The sequence below is a fragment of the Phyllobates terribilis genome, unplaced genomic scaffold, assembly GCF_046119375.1.
Source record: "Phyllobates terribilis strain yellow unplaced genomic scaffold, ASM4611937v1 Scaffold_4__5_contigs__length_816908805, whole genome shotgun sequence".
Classification (NCBI taxonomy): Eukaryota; Metazoa; Chordata; class Amphibia; order Anura; family Dendrobatidae; genus Phyllobates; species Phyllobates terribilis.
The window spans coordinates 260739246-260761291 of record NW_027362764.1 but is presented as its reverse complement, the minus strand read 5'-3'; the positions used below and the strand labels follow the sequence as shown (position 1 = coordinate 260761291).

At 42.8% G+C, this 22046-nt stretch overlaps 1 protein-coding gene across 3 annotated transcripts in view; it reads left to right on the top strand.

Annotated features, from left to right (window-relative positions):
- SUGCT (succinyl-CoA:glutarate-CoA transferase) overlaps positions 1 to 22046 on the top strand; it is a 1771027-nt gene that overhangs the window by 299327 nt on the left and 1449654 nt on the right. For all 3 annotated transcript variants that reach the window (XM_073676600.1, XM_073676601.1, XM_073676598.1), the window contains one exon: positions 12037 to 12132. In XM_073676600.1, coding sequence (XP_073532701.1) covers positions 12037 to 12132 — 96 coding nt within the window. The remainder of the gene's footprint in view (positions 1 to 12036; positions 12133 to 22046) is intronic.

The following is a 22046-nucleotide window of genomic DNA, read 5'->3' as shown; positions in this document are numbered from 1 at the left end:
TGAAATGATTCCGCAAAATTGATGTTACCAGCAGATACTGTGGTTCTTTTACGGTTTGAGTGCTGAACACTTGACGGTCCCACGGTTGGCAAGTTGGAACTGTGAGATTCACTACGTGCACCACTGGTATTTTGTGGAAAAGCACATGTAAGATTCTGCAACAGTCTCTGCTGATACTCCTGCATGCGTGCATCCCTTTCTATGGCAGGAATAATTTCTGCAAATTTACTTTTGTACCGGGGATCTAACAGTGTGGCAACCCAGTAGTCAGGATTATTTCTAATTCTCACAATTCGAGGGTCATGTTGCAGGTAGTGCAGCAAGAAGGCACTCATGTGTGTTGCGCATCCAGGAGCACCAAGTCCCTGTTGTGTTGGTGGCGAGGTAACAATCATGCTTCCTTCCTCTGTCCTCTCCCCCCAACCTCGCACAACAGAAATGTGATCAAGGTCTCCCTCATCTGATGAGTCTTCCATCAGTTCGTCCTCCACTTCTTCCTGGGCTCCTGCACCTTCCTCACTAGTTTGGCTGCTACCATGCGCCCTGGTAAAACCATCTCCCCCACCCTCACATGCCTGCCGCCTTGGTGCTGCCGACCGTCTGGACCTTGCAGATGTTAGCCCTTCCGCATACAACTCCTCCTCCTCTACTTCCTCCACCTCCTCTTGTGCCACCACCTGACTCCGAATTCTGTTTAACATGTGCTCCAGCATGTAAATCACCGGAATAGTCATGCTGATAATGGCATCGTCAGCACTAAACATCTTCGTCGCCATTTCAAAACTGTGCAGAACGGTGCATAGGTCCCTGATCTGAGACCACTCCTCCAGCGTGATTTACCCCACCTCTGAATCTCGTTGGCCCAGGCTATACGTCAGAACGTATTGCACCAGGGCTTGTCGGTGCTGCCACAGTCGCTGCAACATGTGCAGAGTTGAATTCCACCGGGTAGGCACATCGCATTTTAGCCGGTGAAGTGGCAGGCCCAACGACTTCTGTAGAGATGTAAGTCGCTGAGCTGCGGGATGCGAACGGCGGAAGTGAGCACACAGCGACCGTGCCCTCTGCAGAAGGCCATCGAGTCTGGGATAGTAGGCTAAAAATTGCTGGACAACCAGGTTCAACACGTGAGCCATACAAGGCACGTGTGTGACATTGCCCCGGCGAAGGGCTGCACCCAGGTTTGCAGCATTGTCGCACACGGCCTTCCCTGGTTTCAGGTCCAGTGGAGACAACCATTCATGAAATTGGTTCTCCAGAGCTGACCACAACTCCTCAGCTGTGTGACTCACATTTCCCAGACATTTCAATGTAAAAACCGCCTGATGACGTTGAGCCCTACTACCAGCATAGTAAGGAGGTGTGCAGGATCCCTTCTGCGCAGTTAGAAAGCTTGTGGCATGACCAGACAGGCTTTGGGTGCAGGTGGAAGACCGAGAGGAGGTTGAGGAGGCAGAAGCAGTGGAGGAACTTTGACATAAAGAGGATTGACGCACAACTCGTGGGGACGGCAAGACTTGGACAGCAGCCCCTTGTCCTGCTGTCACCATAGTTACCCAGTGCCCAGTCAGCGACATGTAACGCCCCTGTCCATGCCTACTCGTCCAAGTGTCTGTGGTGAAATGCACCCTGTCACACACAGAGTTTCTCAAAGAAGCGGTGATGTTGTGTGCGACATGCTGGTGGAGCGCAGGCACACCTTTCTTTGAGAAGTAGTGCCGACTGGGCATCTGGTACTGGGGCACTGCGACGGACATAAGGTCTCGAAAATCCTCTGTGTCCACCAGGCGGAAAGGCAGCATTTCTGTAGCCAAGAGCTTGCAGATGGTGAAATTCAACCTCTTAGCTTTCTCATGGCTAGGAGGAAATGGTCTTTTACTTGTCCACATCTGAGGGACCGAGGGCTGGCTATTGTGCTTAGACGGGGTTGATAAGGGTGTCCCCGGCAAACTGCCGGTCTGTGAGGAAGATGCAGGCGGACATGTTAGGTTGCCTTGATCCAAAGGTGGTGCTATCGATGTCGGACAGCGCTCAAAACCAGCTGGTGTTACCACCTCCAAAGAAAATGATGACCTGCCAATCACGCTGGCTGTTGCGGGTAAAGAGGTGGCAGGTCTGCGCCCCAAAACAGGTGTGACTGCTGTCCCCCCAGTCACAGAGGATGAAGAGGCCGCGGATGCACAAGATATGGCAGACGGTGATTGGCCCGGCCGGCTAGGCCGCATTGTAGCACACTGAGCTTCCCATTGCAACTTATGCTTCATGTCCATGTGCCGGTTCATGCATGAAGTACTCAAACTATGTATTTTTTGGCCTCTACTTAGCTTTTGCTGACAAATGTTACAGATAACACGAGTTGGGTCATCTTTATCGATCTGAAAAAATGCCCAGGCTATGCAAGGCTTAACACCCATGCGACCTGAAGAGCCACCACGACTTGTGGTGAGAGGCAGAGTTGTGTTTGAGGATGCAGTTGTTGACGTGCTTCCAGTACTACGTCTCTGTCCAGGAAGGCGCAACCTGACCTCGTCGTCACTAGCATCTTCCTCCACCTCCTCTGCTGACCTCATCTCTTGGCTGACTGTGGGTTGACAGTAAGTGGGATCTCCGACCTCATCATCATCACCCTGTGCGTTATCACACCCGTCGTCCTCAGAGCCAACCTGTTCCTGCCCTGACAAAAAACTAAAGTTGTCGCTCCAATCAGGTATTTGAGTCTTATCATCGTCTTCCTCATTGTCTCCACCAACAGGAGTTACAGTTTGGGAATGAGGGTCTACATTATGGTCAGAACCTTCTGCGTCTGGTCCTGGATCCGACTCATAAAGATTCTGGGCATCAGTGCAGATCATTTCCTCGTCTGGATTCACAGAAGCGCTGGAGTCGACCTCTGATTCCCAGGCTATAGTATGAGTAAACAGCTCTGCAGACTCAACCATCTGTTCTACCTCATACTCAGACGGGCAGCTGGAGATTTGGGAGCTGTGAGGAAGCAAGTGCGATTTGGGTGACACCTTTGAGGACTGGAGTATTTGTGATGTTGAAGTTGATGTGGAGGAGAGCCCACTTAAAGGAGCACTTGATATCCGTTGAAGCACCTGCTGTTTTTGTGCCTCATCTGGAATTTGTAGCGATTGGCGTGGCCGTAAGAAAGGGATCTTATCACATTGTCCGCTAAAAGAAGTAGACATTTTAGTTTGGCTGGAAGATGGTCTTTCTTCTGCAGATGTTACTGTTGCTTTAACACCTACCCCACGGACACAACCTTTTTTCCCCTTCCCAACACGCCTATTCCCCTTTCCACCAGCAGCAGGCCTTTTTCCACTCATTTTGGTGGTTAACTAATTCACAACTCTGGAGTTGTTTGCACAAAAAAACAATGGATGGTAACCGAGCAGAGCTGAGTGGCCAAACTGTGGTATTAGGCCAAAACTATTGGCTGGGTTAGATGCAGAAAAAAATTATTTTGAATTTGCAACCTGATGGAGGTCAGTATAGATGGACTAATACAAATAGTCCCACACACTGCTAGAAGCCCAAATATTTTTTCAGAGGTACTGTAGATGCAGATAAAAATTATTTTTAATTTGCAACCTGATGGAGGTCAGTATAGATGGACTAATAGACCAAGTCCCACACACTGCTAGAAGCCCAAATATTTTTTCAGAGCTAGATGCAGAAAAAAATTATTTTTAATTTGCAACCTGATGGAGGTCAGTATAGATGGACTAATAGACCAAGTCCCACACACCGCTAGAAGCCCAACTATTTTTTCAGAGCTAGATGCAGAAAAAAATTATATTCAATTTGCAACCTGCTGGAGGTCAGTATAGAAGGACTAATAGAACAAGTCCCACACACTGCTAGAAGCCCAAATATTTTTTCAGAGCTAAATGAAGAAAAAAATTATTTTTAATTTGCAACCTGATGGAGGTCAGTATAGATGGACTAATAGACCAAGTCCCACACACTGCTAGAAGCCCAAATATTTTTTCAGAGCTAGATGCAGAAAAAAATTATTTTTAATTTGCAACCTGATGGAGGTCAGTATAGATGGACTAATAGACCAAGTCCCACACACTGCTAGAAGCCCAAATATTTTTTCAGAGCTAGATGCAGAAAAAAATTATTTTTAATTTGCAACCTGATGGAGGTCAGTATAGATGGACTAATAGACCAAGTCCCACACACCGCTAGAAGCCCAAATATTTTTTCAGAGCTAGATGCAGAAAAAAATTATTTTTAATTTGCAACCTGATGGAGGTCAGTATAGATGGACTAATAGACCAAGTCCCACACACTGCTAGAAGCCCAAATATTTTTTCAGAGCTAGATGCAGAAAAAAATTATTTTTAATTTGCAACCTGATGGAGGTCAGTATAGATGGACTAATAGACCAAGTCCCACACACCGCTAGAAGCCCAACTATTTTTTCAGAGCTAGATGCAGAAAAAAATTATATTCAATTTGCAACCTGCTGGAGGTCAGTATAGAAGGACTAATAGAACAAGTCCCACACACTGCTAGAAGCCCAAATATTTTTTCAGAGCTAAATGAAGAAAAAAATTATTTTTAATTTGCAACCTGATGGAGGTCAGTATAGATGGACTAATAGACCAAGTCCCACACACTGCTAGAAGCCCAAATATTTTTTCAGAGCTAGATGCAGAAAAAAATTATTTTTAATTTGCAACCTGATGGAGGTCAGTATAGATGGACTAATAGACCAAGTCCCACACACTGCTAGAAGCCCAAATATTTTTTCAGAGCTAGATGCAGAAAAAAATTATTTTTAATTTGCAACCTGATGGAGGTCAGTATAGATGGACTAATAGACCAAGTCCCACACACTGCTAGAAGCCCAAATATTTTTTCAGAGCTAGATGCAGAAAAAAATTATTTTTAATTTGCAACCTGATGGAGGTCAGTATAGATGGACTAATAGACCAAGTCCCACACACCGCTAGAAGCCCAACTATTTTTTCAGAGCTAGATGCAGAAAAAAATTATATTCAATTTGCAACCTGCTGGAGGTCAGTATAGAAGGACTAATAGAACAAGTCCCACACACTGCTAGAAGCCCAAATATTTTTTCAGAGCTAAATGAAGAAAAAAATTATTTTTAATTTGCAACCTGATGGAGGTCAGTATAGATGGACTAATAGACCAAGTCCCACACACTGCTAGAAGCCCAAATATTTTTTCAGAGCTAGATGCAGAAAAAAATTATTTTTAATTTGCAACCTGATGGAGGTCAGTATAGATGGACTAATAGACCAAGTCCCACACACTGCTAGAAGCCCAAATATTTTTTCAGAGCTAGATGCAGAAAAAAATTATTTTTAATTTGCAACCTGATGGAGGTCAGTATAGATGGACTAATAGACCAAGTCCCACACACCGCTAGAAGCCCAACTATTTTTTCAGAGCTAGATGCAGAAAAAAATTATATTCAATTTGCAACCTGATGGAGGTCAGTATAGATGGACTAATAGACCAAGTCCCACACACTGCTAGAAGCCCAAATATTTTTTCAGAGCTAGATGCAGAAAAAAATTATATTCAGTTTGCAACCTGATGGAGGTCAGTATAGATGGACTAATAGAATGATGCTATGCCCAAAAGATTTTACTTCACTAGGTGCAGTAAAAAAATTGGTATTCTATACACAGGTGTTATATCTTGCAACACAGATAGGCTACTCCACTGACTAACACACTCTGCAATAGGCCAAAAAGGATTAGCTTTGCTAGATTCAGCCAAATGCTGTGAAAAAAACTTGCACAGCACTGGCACAGACCTGCCTGGCAAAAACTGATAGGAACTCATGTAACCTAGTCCTGAAAAGGACTCCAATTACAATTAGTCTTTACTCCCACAACCTATCTATTTAAGAGCACAGACCTCCCTGATAAAAGTCGTAGGAAATGCTGTAACCTAGTCCTTAAAAGGACTGCAATCACAACTATTCCCTACTCCCAAGCTATCTGTATATTTGTGCGGAAAATTGGCTTGAAATTAACAAGGTATAGCGCACACAGCAACAGCGGTGCCGTCTAACACGCAGCTGCAGCAGTGAGAAAATGGTGGCGACGGGGAAAATGGCTTGGTCTTATAGGGCAAGGACATGTGACATACACTGCCAATGACACATGCCCTTGCTTGTGTGAAAAAAAGCACTTCGCTCCGTGTGTGCGCTGCTGATAGGCTGACAGATTGCACCTCCCCACTGCAAATGCGGGAAAGAGAAAAAAAAATGGAGATCTTCATTGTTCCTGCAGAGATCCATCCCCTGCCCCTCCCCCCACCCCGCTGTACACTCAAACTGCGTATTAACATTAATTTTCATCATTACTGAGAAAAAATCCAGTTATGATTTTGGTGCACGAACAGTTATCGAACATAACCTAGAACAGCCGAATTTTTCTCAAATTGTTCGTGTTCGCCGAACGGCTCGAACACCGCCCAAAACAGCTCGAATTTGAGATTGGCGAACAGTTCGAGTAGAACAACGCTCATCTCTAGTTACGCGTGTTGTAAAATTGATAAGGCAGCTTTATTCTTCAGGTCAGTTCAATTACAGTGATACCACATTTTTATCATTTTTTGATGTATTGCCACTTTTACAGAGTAAAACTATTTTATAGAAAAAATAATTATTTTTGCATTCTGAGTTATAACTGTTTTATTTTTCCGCTGATTGAGCTGTATTGCAGCTTGTCTTTTACGAGGCAAGATGACTTTTTCAGCTATACCATTTTTATTTACATTCGTCTTTCTGATCACTTTTTATTCCAACTTTTTTTCGGTAGTATGATGAAAAAAGCATAGTTTTTTGCCTCGTTTTTTTTTGTACGGTGTTCACTGAAAGGGTTAACTTGTCTGACACTTTTATAGGTCGGGTTGTACAGGATGTGTCAATACCAAATATGTGTACTTTTCTTTTCTTTTTTTTTTCATAAAAATACTTATTGATGGGTACAATTTATTTTTATTATTTTGTGATTATTCTTTTAATATTTTTTACATATTTTTTGTTTATTTATTACTTAGTCCCTCTATGGGACTTCCACCTTTTGCAGTTTGATAACTGATATTTGATATTTCCATGCACCAGTATTACAATGCTTTATAAAAGCATGCATTGATACAAGCGCTGCATTAACTCAAGCTTGTTAGACCATGTACTGAGCATTGTCTAGCAAGCTTGCCAGCCCCGGTAACCCGGATGTTGTCATGACAATGTCAGGTCACCATGGCAATGATCGGGGGCGCCGATCGAAGGGGAGAGGAAGCCCCTCCCTCTTCCTTCCTTCTAAATGCTAGAATCAATAGCGATCTCAGCATTTAGGGGGGGGGGGGGTGACAAAGTCACTGGCAAAGTACTGATGGGGAGATATTTAGCCCAAAGGTTAAATAATACAAACATAGGAAAAATGTTCCAGCACACGAAGTGATGAGGGGTTAATCAGACCTTTTTATTGCTAGGGTGATTAAACACCTGCAGAGAGGGAGAAGGTCAGAGGATAAAATCCCACTCTTAAGAGCATTTGGTGTGGGAGGGCATGGAGGTGAAAGCTCTTGGTTGTTTAGTCATGTGAAGGAAAGGCCAGGAAGGCCGTGTTTGTTTTTGCCAACATTGCTGTGGTTTATTTAGAACTCTTAATAAACCCAGCAGAAGATTTAAAGAGACAGTGTTCCTGTGTACCTCTATGTGCAACCAAGTGAGCCGATCTACCACAGTTGGAGAATGTGGGCAAGATCCCCAGGAAGCAAGTGTGACGGCTGTGGACAGACTGCATGTCCTGGGTGAAGGCGGCTGTAAGGATGGAATAGCGGTAAGATAAAATGGAGGAGCTGATCAAGCACCTGGTCCAAAGCCAGCACCAGCAGCATCAACAGTACCTGCAACAGCTGCAGTAGCACCGGAAGCAACAGCAGCAGCTTCAGCAGCAGCAGGAATAGCAGCAGTAACAGCTGCAGCAGCAAAAGCTGGTACAACAGGAGACAATAGCTGCCGCAACAGCACCAGCAGCAGCTCCAACAGCAGCAGCTACAGTACCTGCAACAGAGTACCGAGAACAGCAGCAGCAGATTGATGTGCTCACCGAGGCGATTCGTGGCACAGGGGCAACTCCGAGCTCAGTGTCAGCTGATGAATTCTCTGTCTGTAAGGCGGTGAGGCGAGCCTTGCAGAAGATGACCCCGGTGATGACATATAGGCCTTTTTAACCATTTTTGAAAGGGTTACCAATAGAGAGAAACTCCCACCAGACCAGTGGGCGGAAGTCCTGGCGCCATACTTAATGGGGGAGCCACAAAAGGCCAACTATGATTTAGCTCTACAGGACCCCAAAGAATATGAAAAATTGAAAACAGAAACGCTTGCACGCTTGGGGGTGACGATGTCTGTCAGGGCACAGTGGGTCCACCGCTGGGCATATCACCATGACAAACCCCCTCGCTCCCAAACCTTGTCCAAAAGTGGTTACAGTCCTCTACCCCAGCGTAGATGGTGGAGTGAGTTGTAATGGACTGGTTCGTGCACACCCTTCCGAGCCTGATGCAGACTTTGGTTACCCAGGGAGATCCCCGGAACGCCAATGACTTGGTCAGACTGGTCGAAAGGTATCAGGGGGTCGACGGATCAGTGGGGAGGCAACCCACTCCATACTGAGGGGCTGAGGTTAAAAAGGGGATGGGGCATCCAAAGTCCAAGGGGGGCAGAGGTCATGACAAGGCGCTCATCGGGGAATGTAATTTGCTAGAGAGGTCATGGTCATGGTCCAGGTCATATAGCACCCCATTGTCCCCTGACCACCAAGCAAATGGACTGTAGCATGGGATGCCACTCTTCCTTCTATGCATATCCAGCTTGCGCATGGACTGTCCACCCAGCAAGGGGCCCCAAGCTTGTCCTGTAAAAGTGAATGGCCTGCAAATGACTGGACTACTAGACTCAGAGAGTTTGGTGACCCTTGTGAGGCCCACACTCCTTCTCCAATTGATCCCTGCGAAGAAAGTTGGCGTCCGCTGCATTCACGGGGATGCTAAAGACTAACCGGTGGCCATTGTGGTCATTGAAACGGCCCTAGGTACTGAGTCCCATGAGGTTGGTGTGGTCCCGGATTTGTTGCACCCAATTATTATAGGCCGGGACTTTGTGTTGTTTTGGGATTTGTGGGGGAGGGGCGGAGACCTCGATTGCTTGGGTAAGAAATGGGTTGGCCCTAAAAAAGTCTCATCAACCCCAGGATCTGATGGATTTCCCTTCGGTGTCATAGGAGAAGACCAGAAAGTAGTATCCCTTGAGGCATACATTCTTGAGGCATACATAGGGGTGACCAGAGAAAAATTTGGGCTCACCCAACATAGGAATCTATCTTTAAAAGAAGCGTTCAATAAGGTATTAGTCATAATCGGATAGCACAGGAGTCGGTGGCTGACACCAGGTTTCCTTATTTCATGTTGAGTGGGGATTTATTGTATCGGGTTACTAAGGTGAGGGAGGAGATAATGGAGCAATTGTTGGTACCAGAACCTTATAGAAGAAGGGTGTTGGACAGTGCCCATTCGCATGTATTGGGTGGCCAGCTGGGGGTGGACAAAACTCAAGAACGGGTCATGTGGAGGTACTATTGGCCCAGATGTCCCTGTGAAATCCTAAAATATTGAAAGTCTTGCCCCACCTGGCAGTTAACTGCTACCACCTCTCCTTTCCAAAATCCTCTGATGCCGCTATCCATCAAGGCAAGACCACAGAGAAACTACTTTGAAACTCCATGTTGTCTGGACAAACCGTGGCAGAGATACTGTCACCAGCCCAGAAAAAACAGTGCCGAGAACTGCTTCAGTGGACCGTTACCTGTTTTCAGAGTTGCCATCACGAGCTCAGGTTGGAGAACATGGTCCTGATGGAACCACATGTGCGGGTGAGCCAAAAGCCGTATAGAATCCCCGAAGCCCGCCGCAAAGTGATTTTGAAGGAGGGGGCTAAATTTGACTTGTATAATATGCCCCGCGACGATGAACTCATAGAGAGGCTAGGGTCAGCCAGATACATCACCTCGCTGGACATAACGGAAGGTTACTGGCAAATTTTCCTCTCTCAAAGTGCCATGAAGTTGATGGCCACTTCTACACCTGACTGTTGCTTTCAGTATGCTAGAAGCGCGTTTTAGCTACAAGGAGACCCAGATAGCTTCTTGAGGGCCATAGACCAGCTCTTAGCCCCTCATAAAAAGTACGCCGCAGCTTACCCCAATGATATTGTGATATTCAGCCCAAATTTGGGAAGTCATCTGCAAAAGGACCTGGCCGTGCTGGATACGCTGAAGAAAGGGGGATTTACCATAAACCCAAAGAAGTGTGCCTTCAGGAAAAAGAAATGAAAATACCTGGGCTACATCATTGGAAGAAGCAAAGTAAAGCCACAAGTGAATAAGGTGGAGACAGTCCAAAATTGCCCAAAATCGTTCTCCAAGGAACAGGTTCGGACATTTCAGGGAATGGTGGGATACTATCAGGTGTATCCCAAATTTCACCATGATAACTGCATCCCTGACCGACCTTCTTAAGGGCTTGAAGTCGAGAATAGTCAAATGGTCTCCTGATGGCGTTCCAAGAGTTGAAGCTCAGGGCTACAGGTCTTCATCTTTCATGTGGAACACTGCTTGGCAAGCTGCATGGTAACGCACATGCCCGGTTTAGGCTCCCCTGTTTGGTGACTGAAGGTGCCAAAACCTACAGCTTTGGGCAGAGGGGGGGGTATTATGTGACACTGGCAAAGTACTGGAGGAAAGATATTTAGCACTGAGGTTGTTAACTCCAGTAACATAAACATAGGAAAAATGTTCTTGTACACAAAGTGATGAGGGGTTAATCAGACATCTTTAGTGCTAGGGTGATTAAACACCTGCAGAGAGGGAGGAGGCCAGAGGATAAAATCCCAGTCTTTTAGAGCATTTGTTGGGTGAGGGCATGGAGGTGAAAGCTCTCAGCTGTTTTGTCATGTGAAGTAAAGGCCGTGTTTGTTTTTGTTAACATTGCTGTGGTTTATGCAGCACTCTTAATAAACCCAGCAGAAGATTTAAAGAGACAGTGTTCCTGTGTACCTCTATTTGCAACCAAGATCTACCATAGGGGTTAAACTGTCAGGAGCGGTGCAGATGCCACTCTTGGCTGTGAGAGCCAGGTGTCAGATTCATTGAACACCCGGCGGCGATCGTGCACACACTTCTTCTGTGCGTGCAAAATCGCCAGGACGTATCCATACATCCAAGGTCGGGAAGTCTTTCCCAACCAGGATGTATGGATATGTCTAAGGTCGGGAAGGGGTTAAACCAGTAAATTATCTCAGAAGTTATGTGACTGGTGGTGACAGGTCAGGACATGGTGGTGACTGTCAGAATGGCAGTGCTGGAGCTGGTGTTGATTCCACTTGTGAGTATTACTTCCTAAAACAATCCCTACCCTCTTTAAACTTTACAAAAATAGCAAAAAAAAAAACCTTAAAGGGTGTCTAACTCCAAGGAAATTTTTTGACAAGCAGTGCAGTTTGATGAATTCTAACAGTGTATAATATACACAGTGTCAGGATTTGGCTCTGCTAGTTCGAGAGGTCATGACATGAACACAAGTATGGGATTCGTATACTTGTGGTCATGTGTTAACTAGCTTTTCATCTTCTTTCAATGTTTTATTAAGAGAATCTCTTCATACTCCTAGAAATTCTATTGAGAGAAATGTATAAGAAGATATTTGGCTCGTGACAGCAAATTTGCAAATCGTATACTTGTGGTCACATGACATAAACTTGAACCATCTAGCAGAACTAAATCTTAATCGTGTGTGTATTACACACTGTTAGTATTTGGCAAACTGCACTGCTGGCTGACAGTTTGCCCTTTATTGTGCTGAAAAAATTGTTTATTGTATTGAATTTGATATTTATCTATAGCAGTGCAGTATTTTTTACGTTTGTAGATTCCAGTATGATTCAACAGGTTATATTGTTTGTTTTTTATTGTTTTCCAGGTTGCTTGCTTAACTCAAATAGCAGCAAACTTTCTAAATGGAGGGATTGAAGCAAAACGTTGGGGCACTGCACATGGAAGCATTGTACCATATCAGGTAGGAATAAAATCTTATAATGTTGTAGTCTTGAATAATCCTTGTTGCCTTAAAAATTGTACCCACCCAGCAGCAAAATAATAATGAATGTTATCCATATTCACCCCTAAATACACTTTTAGGGTCCTAAAATATATGACCTTAATACAATATGGCAAGAAGTAGAATGTAAAAGTCTTGGCAGCTGTTGAGCACTTGCAGATGTTTCTGGCCTTATGCAATTACTCTTCTATTCAGTAACCTTACTTTTCCTCTTGAATTCCACATGCACATATTTGGTTTCTTGAGTGCTTATTCTGCTTACCATTCCTTGTTCTCATGTTCCAGGTTGACTGACTCATTGCTGTGTGAATCTAAGATTGTATGTAATGTTGCCATCCTTGGTCTTGCTGTTTACTAATTTTCAACATTTCTTGGCTTTTGGAGGCTGTTTCTGTTCTTTAGGCTATGTGCCCACGATGCAGAAATGAAGCAGAAAATTTCTGCAGCATTTCTGCATCTCCCTGGCAGAAAAAACGCATGCAGATTGTGCATGCGTTTTTCCTGCAGAATACATGCGGAATACATGCGGATTCACATGCGTATCCACATGCGTTTCCGCATGCAGATTGACAAGCGCTTTCCAGGCGATAGCATCACTTGGTAAGTGCTTGACAACTAGGTCACACTATATAAATCCATGCAAACGGCATGGATTGATATAGTGTGACCGTAAAAATAAAAGAATAAAGCTATACTCACCCCCGATGCCCCGGCGTGTGCTGCAGCGCTGCTTCCTGGCTGGTTCCTGGCTACCGGCATATCGCGAGACAGAGCGGTGAAGGGCCTGCGGTCACATGACTGTGACGTCACCGAAGGTCCTTCAACGCTGCCGGCATGCAGAGAGAAGACGCCGGACAGGTGAGTATAAACTTTATTTTTTATTTTATTCTTTTTTTCACAGGTACAATGGTACCCAGGTCTGGAGGAGAGTCTCCTCTCCTCCAGAACTGGGTACCATCCGCACATAGAGACGCATAGAATCCGCTTGTACAAATGTACAGACGCGCATTCTATGCGTCTCAATGCAAGTCAATGGCGGGGCTTCCGCTGCGCTTCCGCAAAATTAATGAACATGCTGCGGATTTTTTTACGCAGCATAAACGCTGCAGAAAAATCCGCAGCATGTGCATAGAACATGCGGAATCCCCTTGGGGACCATGGGGTGCGGATTACCTAGCGTTTCACAAGCGTTTACGCTACAGAAAATCCGCAGCATAAACGCTTGAAAAACGCTACATGGGCACGCAGCCTTAGGCTTTGCCTTACGCTGCGTGCCCACGTAGCGTTTTTCAAGCATTGTAAGATGTTGGTCTTTGCTTAGCAGCCACTAGTGTGGCTGAGTGGTGTCAAGCCAATAGCATGACACCCTGATGAAGAGAAACCATACTTTTAGTAAAGAGGTTCCATACCTTTTTTTGTAATGGGCTACTTTCCATATAAAAAGGGTTGAATTGCATTAAACTTTCCATATTACTCGGTCAAGATACCCCTCTATAATATTATGCAAAGCTGCATATGAGAATAGATCCCTTTTTGATGGGCTAGATACATTTTGCATTACATGAACAGGCGTTATGAATGGCCACCATGCAATACATTTCTCCTAGATCATTCACTGCAAGGAAAATGCCTAGATAGTCAAGACTTTCCTGCGCATGTATTTTATAATAGATTGTCTCTAATGAGTCAGCTTCTTTAACTGCTCCTGGACTACTCCATAGACTTTAAACGTCGGGGTGGTCCACACATTATTCTGCACTCACGTACTAAAATGTCAATGCAGAGTAAGCAGCTTCTTGGAGATTGTGTGAGAGTGAGGTATAGTGGGGCTGGAGCTGGTTATCAGACATGGCCAGTCTCACCTCAGAGAGGGCAGATATGACTTATTATCATGTTTACCTTTCTTATTGCTGTATACACAATGCTGAATAAGCACTATGTGTACAGATTAGGAAGCACTGACAGTACTTCCTCCTCCAGACCCAGTGATCATAGGATTGCTGGGTGTAGGGAGGGATCAAAGGCTGTTGGGTCCTAGAAGACATAGTCAGTTCTGTTATGCAGCCAGGAGGATGAATTTCCCCTGTAACAGGGCCTAATATAACAGTCTCAGTTACATGGGATATCAGCAGTATTAACAAGGTATTAATGTTTCAGTGTCTCCCAAATATTTTTTAAGACTTTTACAGTAGACAGTGTATAAAATAAATAAAAAGTAAATAAAAAAATAAAAATACCCCCCCGACAGTCTGAATCGCTGTTTATGGCTCCGCCCCCATAAAAATATATAAAAATTATTTCTGCAGAAAGGGGAACACAATATAAAATGTTTATTTAGTGGTCCTTTATGGTCGTATTAAAAAAATCACTCTTTCTGGTTCCACCTCATCAAAAAATATGTCCGATTCTTAAAAATCATTTCTACGGAAAGGTGAAAGCAATTGTTTTAGCGGTCCTTTGTGGTCCTAAAAAAAGTGAAAAATAGACACATATTTCCTTTTTTTCTTTACATTTTTTCCCAGGCTTCAACAAAAGACAAAGGAATATTAAAATGACATAAAATTAAGTTCTTTGTATCACAAAAAAAAGAGGAAAAATTTATTTGAATATCCAAGTGAGAAATATTTTTAGAGCTATTAAAATAGCATGTAGAATAAGCCCAAAAATTTGCCTGGTCAGGAATTGGGGGAATATGGCCTGGTCCTAAACTGGTTAAATAATATTTTTTTTATCTTGCTTTAGTAGAACATGCCTAAAATGATACACTTTCTAATATGTCTTAAGATAAGAAAAAGGCATTTTTCTCTATTATCAGACTCTTATTTACCCTACCTTGCCTCATTTAGGGCTCACCTACTCCCAGCTACCTGGAAAGATGAGTCCTCCATGAAGCAAAGGCAGACTATCATGTACCCCATACATATTAGACTAAATTCTGCCAACCTTCCGATTTTTTATGGGCACACTGACCGCATTATGTGCATGCCTCACGATACTCCCCCAACAGATGATCTTAGGAGAGAAAAGGATAGCACAGTTTACATTTTAACAGCTGTCCTTTTGTTTTCAGGTGAGATAAATCTTTACCAGATGTGTCTGCAGGGTCATGATTATAGTAGGTGCAGGGTTTGCAATTGCACCAAGGCCCGGGAGCTTAGGGGGACCCAAAGGCCCCTTTGACCCCTATGAAAAGATTATTACTAGTGATGATCGAGTTTGCCTCACTAACCCTTTTGGCGAGCACGCTCAGGTGCTCGCCGAGTATTTTGACGTGCTCGACATTTCATTCATTGTCGCTGCGCCTGCAAGTGTCACAGCTGTTAGACAGCTGTGATACATACAGAGATAGCCTGGTGTGCTCGCCAAAAGGGTTAATGAGGCATACTCGATCATCAGTAATTGTTGCTGTCAATGACCTGTGATAGTTGGAAGACCGTGTTAAATATTTTGCATCTGGGCCCATGAGCTTCAAGTTACTCCACTGGGTGTCTGACAGTGGCTTTTACTGCTCTTCATATTGTAACATGAATGGTCAGCAGATTATATTCTTCTTGTGTATGGGAGAGTAAGGAGAGATAACTGTTGGCCAAACACAGCTTATGTATGGGCACTTTTACTGAGGAATTTCACATAAAACCCCAAAAATGGGCCAGACAAAATTGTTGCCACCTTTCCAAAATTGTGGGTAAACAACTTTGCTTCTAGCATGTCATGCTCGTTCAAACTAACCTGTGGCAAGTTACAGGTGTGAGCAATATGATAATCACATGAAAGTCATAGGAAACCTTGCAGTAACCTGATATTCAGCTCACCCACAGACCGAGGATCTCCTCTGCATGGACGGTCTTGTAGTATAGCAAGGAACAATGAAGAGAAAAGGAAAGTACATTCTGCACTGGGTCCTCATAAAAAATTCTTCTTTATTGCAAATCCATAAAAACTCCAGACAGAGTAATCGCATACGCATTTCAGACGGTTATGTCCTTAATCATTGCATACATGTATGCAATGATTAAGGACATAACCGTCTGAAACGCGTATGTGATTAATATGAAAATCACACCTGAAACCAGATAAAAAGGGGAGAAGTTGACTTAATCTTTGCATTGTGTGTCTGTGTGTGCCACACTAAGCATGGAGAATAGAAAGGGGAGAAGAGAACTGTCCGAGGACTTGAGAACCAAAATTATTGAACAATATCAACAATCTCAGGAATTCATGTCCATCTCCAGAGATCTTGATGTTCCTTTGTCCTTGGTGCGCAACAGAATTAAGAAGTTTACAACCCATTGCACTCTAGCAGATCTCCCTGAACGTAGACAGCAGAGAAAAATTGATGAATAGGATAGTTTGGGTGGTGGATAAGCAGCCCCAATCAAGTTCAAGAAATTCAAGCTGTCCTGTTGGCTCAGGGTGCATCAATGTCAGCGTGAACTATCTGTCGAAATTTCAATGAAATGAAATGCTATGGCAGGAGACCTAGGAGAACCCCATTGCTGACGCAAAAACATAAAAAAGTTATACTGCAGTTTGACAAAATTTACGTAAGCCAAAATCCTTCTGGGAAAGCATCTTGTGAACAGATGAGACCAAGTTAGAGCTTTTTGGTAAGCACACCATTTTACTGTTTGCTGAAAATTAAATGAGGCCTTCAAAGAAAAGAAAACTGTACCTACAGTCAAATATGGTTGAGGTTCAAAGATGTTTTGGGGTTCTTTTGCTGCCTCTGGCACTGGGTGCCTTCACTGTGTGCAAAGCATCATGAAATCTGAAAATTACCAAAGGATTTTGGGTCATAATATATGCCCAGTGTAAAAAAGCTGATTTTGCGTCCTAGGTCATGGGTCTTCCAGCAGGACAATGGTATGCAACCAAATGTTAAGTTGAGGGTGCCAACAATTTTGTCCAGCCCATTTTTTGGGTTTCATGTGAAATCATGTCCAATTCGCCTTTTTTTCTTAGTTTCATCTGGGTTGTTCCAATACACACAAAGGAAGTAAACATGTTGTGACAAAGTCACTGGTAAGGTGATATAGGGAAGATATGTTTCACGGAGGCTATTAGCTTCCGTGAATTGAAACCATGACGTGTGCTCCAGCATGTTATTTTGCTGAGAGGGTTAAACCTCCATAGTAAAAGGGACTGGTTTTTGTGTATGACCATTGTGAAGGGTGGGAGGTCATTCACCATATCTTCACCTCAAGGTGTGGTCTGGGGGAGTTTAAATACTCAGCCAGCTGAGGCATTCAGAGGTCAGTGTCTAGAAGAAGCATACTCCAGAGAGGAGCTGGTGTGTGGGTTCTGTGCTAATCTGAACCCTGTCTTTGCTCGATTCCCCCTACCACAAAGACTGTGTTTGTTATCACCACTTTGTTTTGTTTTCCTGTTTTTGCCCAAAGGGCCATGTTTGTTTTACTTCCTATGGTTTATGCTGCCTAATAAATCTGGGAAGAATTTAAAGAGACAGTGTTCCTGAATACCTCTATGTGCAACCAAGTGAGCCGATCCACCACAATGTGTATAACAAAACATGTGTAATTGCAATAATTTTATGGGAGAAATACTTCATTGTCTGGATCGATTTCAAGAGAGCCAGCACTTTTGGCCATGACTGTAAATGCTGACACAGAGACTATATGTGTCACATGTACACACAGATTAATTGAATGGAATAGTAGTAACAATAAGTTCCTTTATCTAAAGAACCATGAAGGTAGTTATTTAAATTTAAGTCATTAGATTCATCCAAGAAGTACAAGATTTAGCTTTGGCTTGTAATGTCAAGTGACCATAAATAGTTATTAGTAAAAATAAAAACAGGAGTAGTGACTTGCTCGAAAAAAATGAGTTGAATACCTGGTTAAAATCCCTGTGCTCCCCTGATTCTATTGCTCTTTTCCGTTTTGCACTGTGTTGCTCCAGAGTAGAAATATTCACATTCGTTGGTTTTGGAATGCAGTATGTGAAATCTCTGATTGCAGGCCAACTGGGTGTGTCTTCAAAGTCTTTTCTGGGGGCGTGTGCCTTCAACACTTCTTCCCAGATGCTGGTAATCAGATCTCAGCAGCTGATCAAGCAGTTTAGCAGTCTCAAATGCTGCTGAACTGTGTTTGGCAGCATCTGGGAGGGAGTCGTCAAAGAGCAGCCCCAGAGAAGACTCTAAGGAAATGCCCAGTTGGAGATTTCACATACTTCGCTTCAAAAACTACAAATGTGTGTATCTCTGCAAGATTAACGCTGTGCATACTGAGAAAAGTGGCATAATTAGGGGAGCTCAGCAATTTTTACATGATATTTAACTTGATTTTGGATCAAGTGACAGGTCCTCTTTAAAAGCCTTTTACTTTTTTTTAAGTCTACATATCTCATAGCAGTATTGTTACAGAATTAAGCAACCAGTAACCAAACCCAGAATTGACAAGTTTCAGATCACATCCAAAACAAAAAAGCCATGTGACTTTAAAACATCAGCTCGCCAACATGTCTGTTGTACATCCGTTCGCTCAACAGGAGGTATCACACTTTGAGTCCTGGAGGAGCATCATTTGCTATTTGGACCTTTTATTTGGCTTGATAAACCGCCCTACTCAGTAGACGTGCTTTTAAAACATTCCAGCTTATGCCTTTGAGTACTTTCTTTAGTCCATGTGTTTTCAGTGTAGAGCACATTTAAAGGAAAACATCTGCCATTTATTGGACTGTGCATACATTATACTTGCTGATGGCACAATGTGTTTTAAGTGTTCCTTTTGCAAACATATTTCTCAACCTTTTATCACTAGTTTAACCCAGATGAAGAATAAATAATCAGAAAAATAGGTTCCGTTTCTGTACATTCATTTAGTCGGAAATTAGCACCAAATTACAGTTGACATGTGGGATGTTTTAACGTGGCAAGTCGCTTATTACAGCTCACAGGAGTGGCCTCTTTCTCTTGAGTTTTTGAAATCTGTATTTTTCTACTAGCTTCCTTACACAGATGTCTGCTGTTTGGTAAGCAAGAATGAAAATGATTTTGAACATCTGCATCTCGGTGCATGACAAATGTTGGACCACAGTCACACCAAAGCTTTGTACAATGATTGTAGTATTTAATTAAAGTGCAGAAACACAAAATTATGTGATTAAAGCTTCCCTTTCACAAAGTGCTTTCTCCTCAGGACATAGCATATACTGTATGTATGTTCAAATAGGCCAGTACTGGACTCCTTAAATGCACTGATGATGCCAGGAGGCTCCTGAAAAAAAGGAAAAACCTAAACTTCTGGAAGACTCATCTAAACTTCCTGAAGATTGGGGCTATTAGAACGTTGCTTTCTGGGAGGGGTGTGTAATAGGTGCAGTGGGGCATCTGCGACACTGAAAAGGGAATGTGGCTACCATTAAACAATGTTTGTGTGTCCTCCTAGGGGATGTTTTCAGAACTTTGTCGTAAATAATTTAAACCTCATTTGTTGTGATTATCAAGATGAAAATACTCAGACACACAATAATTATAGTCATTACTCTTATTTCATACCTCCTATGAGTCTAGAATACAACATGAATGACAGACAACAATTTGTGAATATTCAGCCAATTTCAACATATTTTTCAAATTTTAGTTTTTGTAATTGTATTGGAAATGCAGTATATCTCCTTTTGCGTGAAAATATGTGAATTATTTTATACAAGACTATAAATTCCCAGGTTTAATTTTTCTTACTTTGTAAGGATGCTTTGTGTATGGATAAGAAAATCATGCTTGCTTACCCGCCCTGTGGCTACAGCAGTGCCTCTCTACTGGTTCTTCTAGTATTTTTTGACATGGCTGCAGCCATCATGAGTACAGCACATGACTGCTACGGCCAGTCACTGGACTGAGCAGCCATGCTGATATAAAAGGCAGAAAACCGCTGAGGCCAGAGATTGGCTGTAGATATGTCACCAAAGACCTGTAACAGAGGCACTGTTCGTGGTAACCTGGCATCTTTAAAGATGGCTAACACAAACAGACTTGGCACTAAGCTACTCAGTTTTCCAGATCGAAGGAGTTGCCTTGGCCTTCACTTTTTAAACTCTATATTGGGATCTGGACTTAACATGTACCCTTAGGCAAGGGCTACAAAATTAGCTGCTGTTCAGTGCTCCAAGCTGGCAAAAAGAATGGTCTGGTAGCCAGGTCAGAACCAGGAGGTTAGTGCAGGGATAAACACGTAAGGCAGGAGAGTAGTCAAAAAACGAGCTGAGGTCAAAATCAGGTATGTCTACTAAAAATTAAAGCAGGATACTAAGCTGTTCATTGGAGCTAGTTAAATTATCCCTGGCAGTGGACAGTAGGCTTTTAGGAGCTTAGATTGCTTACATCCCCACCCAGGCCAAACAGGAGGAAGCAAACACTGTAAAAAGATAACTCTTGATCTCCCAGCATTGACAGGACTACAAGTCCTAGAGGACGCAGAACTAAAGTTGTCGCCTCGTGTCACCTGCAACAAGAGTGCGATGCTGTCTTTCGACAGAAGCATAGACAGGAATGGCAGGCACCAATTCCGATGTCACAAGACCAGGGTCAGCAGCGCAATGGCATCACTATAGCGAAGGCAGTAAGTAAGCCTGATTTTCTTATTTTTAGACAAAGCACCCTTATAAACTAAAAAAAAATTAAAACTGTAAACCCCTTTTCTAGCTTGCATGAGTACAGCAGGTATTAATGCGGGGTTCAACAGGCTTTATGATTTGACCAAAAAGTATACTTTCTTTTTACCGGTACTTTACGTAACATTAATGAGTCTGACTTAATATATTGCTAATAATGGAAATATATCTTATTTTAGTAGTGAAAATAAAACTTTACAACCTCCCTAAAAGCATGAGTTGAGTTTTACCACAGTTCACTATGTGTGTCCCATTTGCAGACATAGATCACTGTACATAGTGTACAGTTTGTTGACAAGATCTAATTGTGACATGATTTATTAATGACACTATTAGTGGAAAGATTAAATTCTTTCCAGCTGTCTTCCAGTTACACGTCATTATAAAAACAAAATTTGCCTTAGTTCTCGTTCCACTGTTCCCTTTCCCTATTCTCTTTTGTCACATTTTCTCACGTAGGCTTGTTTAGGCTCTCTTCATCCCTTCTTCCTTTGAGATTTCTCTTGCTTTTACTTTCCTTCCTTCCGTTGGGCCAAAGCGGAGAGTAGAAGTTGCTGTAATTCTGCTCACGAACATGATTATTAATCGAGTCACGGTGCTTTGACGTTTAGTTTCTACACCGTTCATTGTTTACATCCTTCTAGTTTTTTAAGGAATTAAGAGGTATAACATGTGAGCACTGCCAAAACTGGAAACCAAAACAATTTATATCACAAGATTATATTCTGAATCCGATGGGACTGCACCAAGTAAGGGTTAATTCTCATGTTGTGATTTGGATTTACAGTAATCAGAATCTGCACCGAAAATTTAAAAATATGCAACGCAAGTGGCTAGGCTTACAATGCTGAAGACTGTAATGTAAAGAGTTAAATATGTTGCCAAATCCAAAGCAAAATCAGAGTCCACCAATTTTGTTGCAGCTCTGCAGGTCGTTTAACAATGACAGTCTTATAGTGTAGAGTGCTGTAGACTATGTATGTATTGGACGCATGTATAATATGTTCATTTTTGGAATAATATTGACTGTTAATAGGGCTCCATACACAGCTCCTTTCCATACTTTTTCCTTTGTAGTCTAATGTACTGAGATCACAAGTCAGTGGAGCTACTGTTTCCCCCATGCCTTACCCTTACTAAAAAAGTTTAGGAAAGATAAATTGGTCACTGGGTAAAAGTTTCATAAATGTCATACATTTAGTATACAGTATTTGCATTAAAAAATAAATAATAATAAA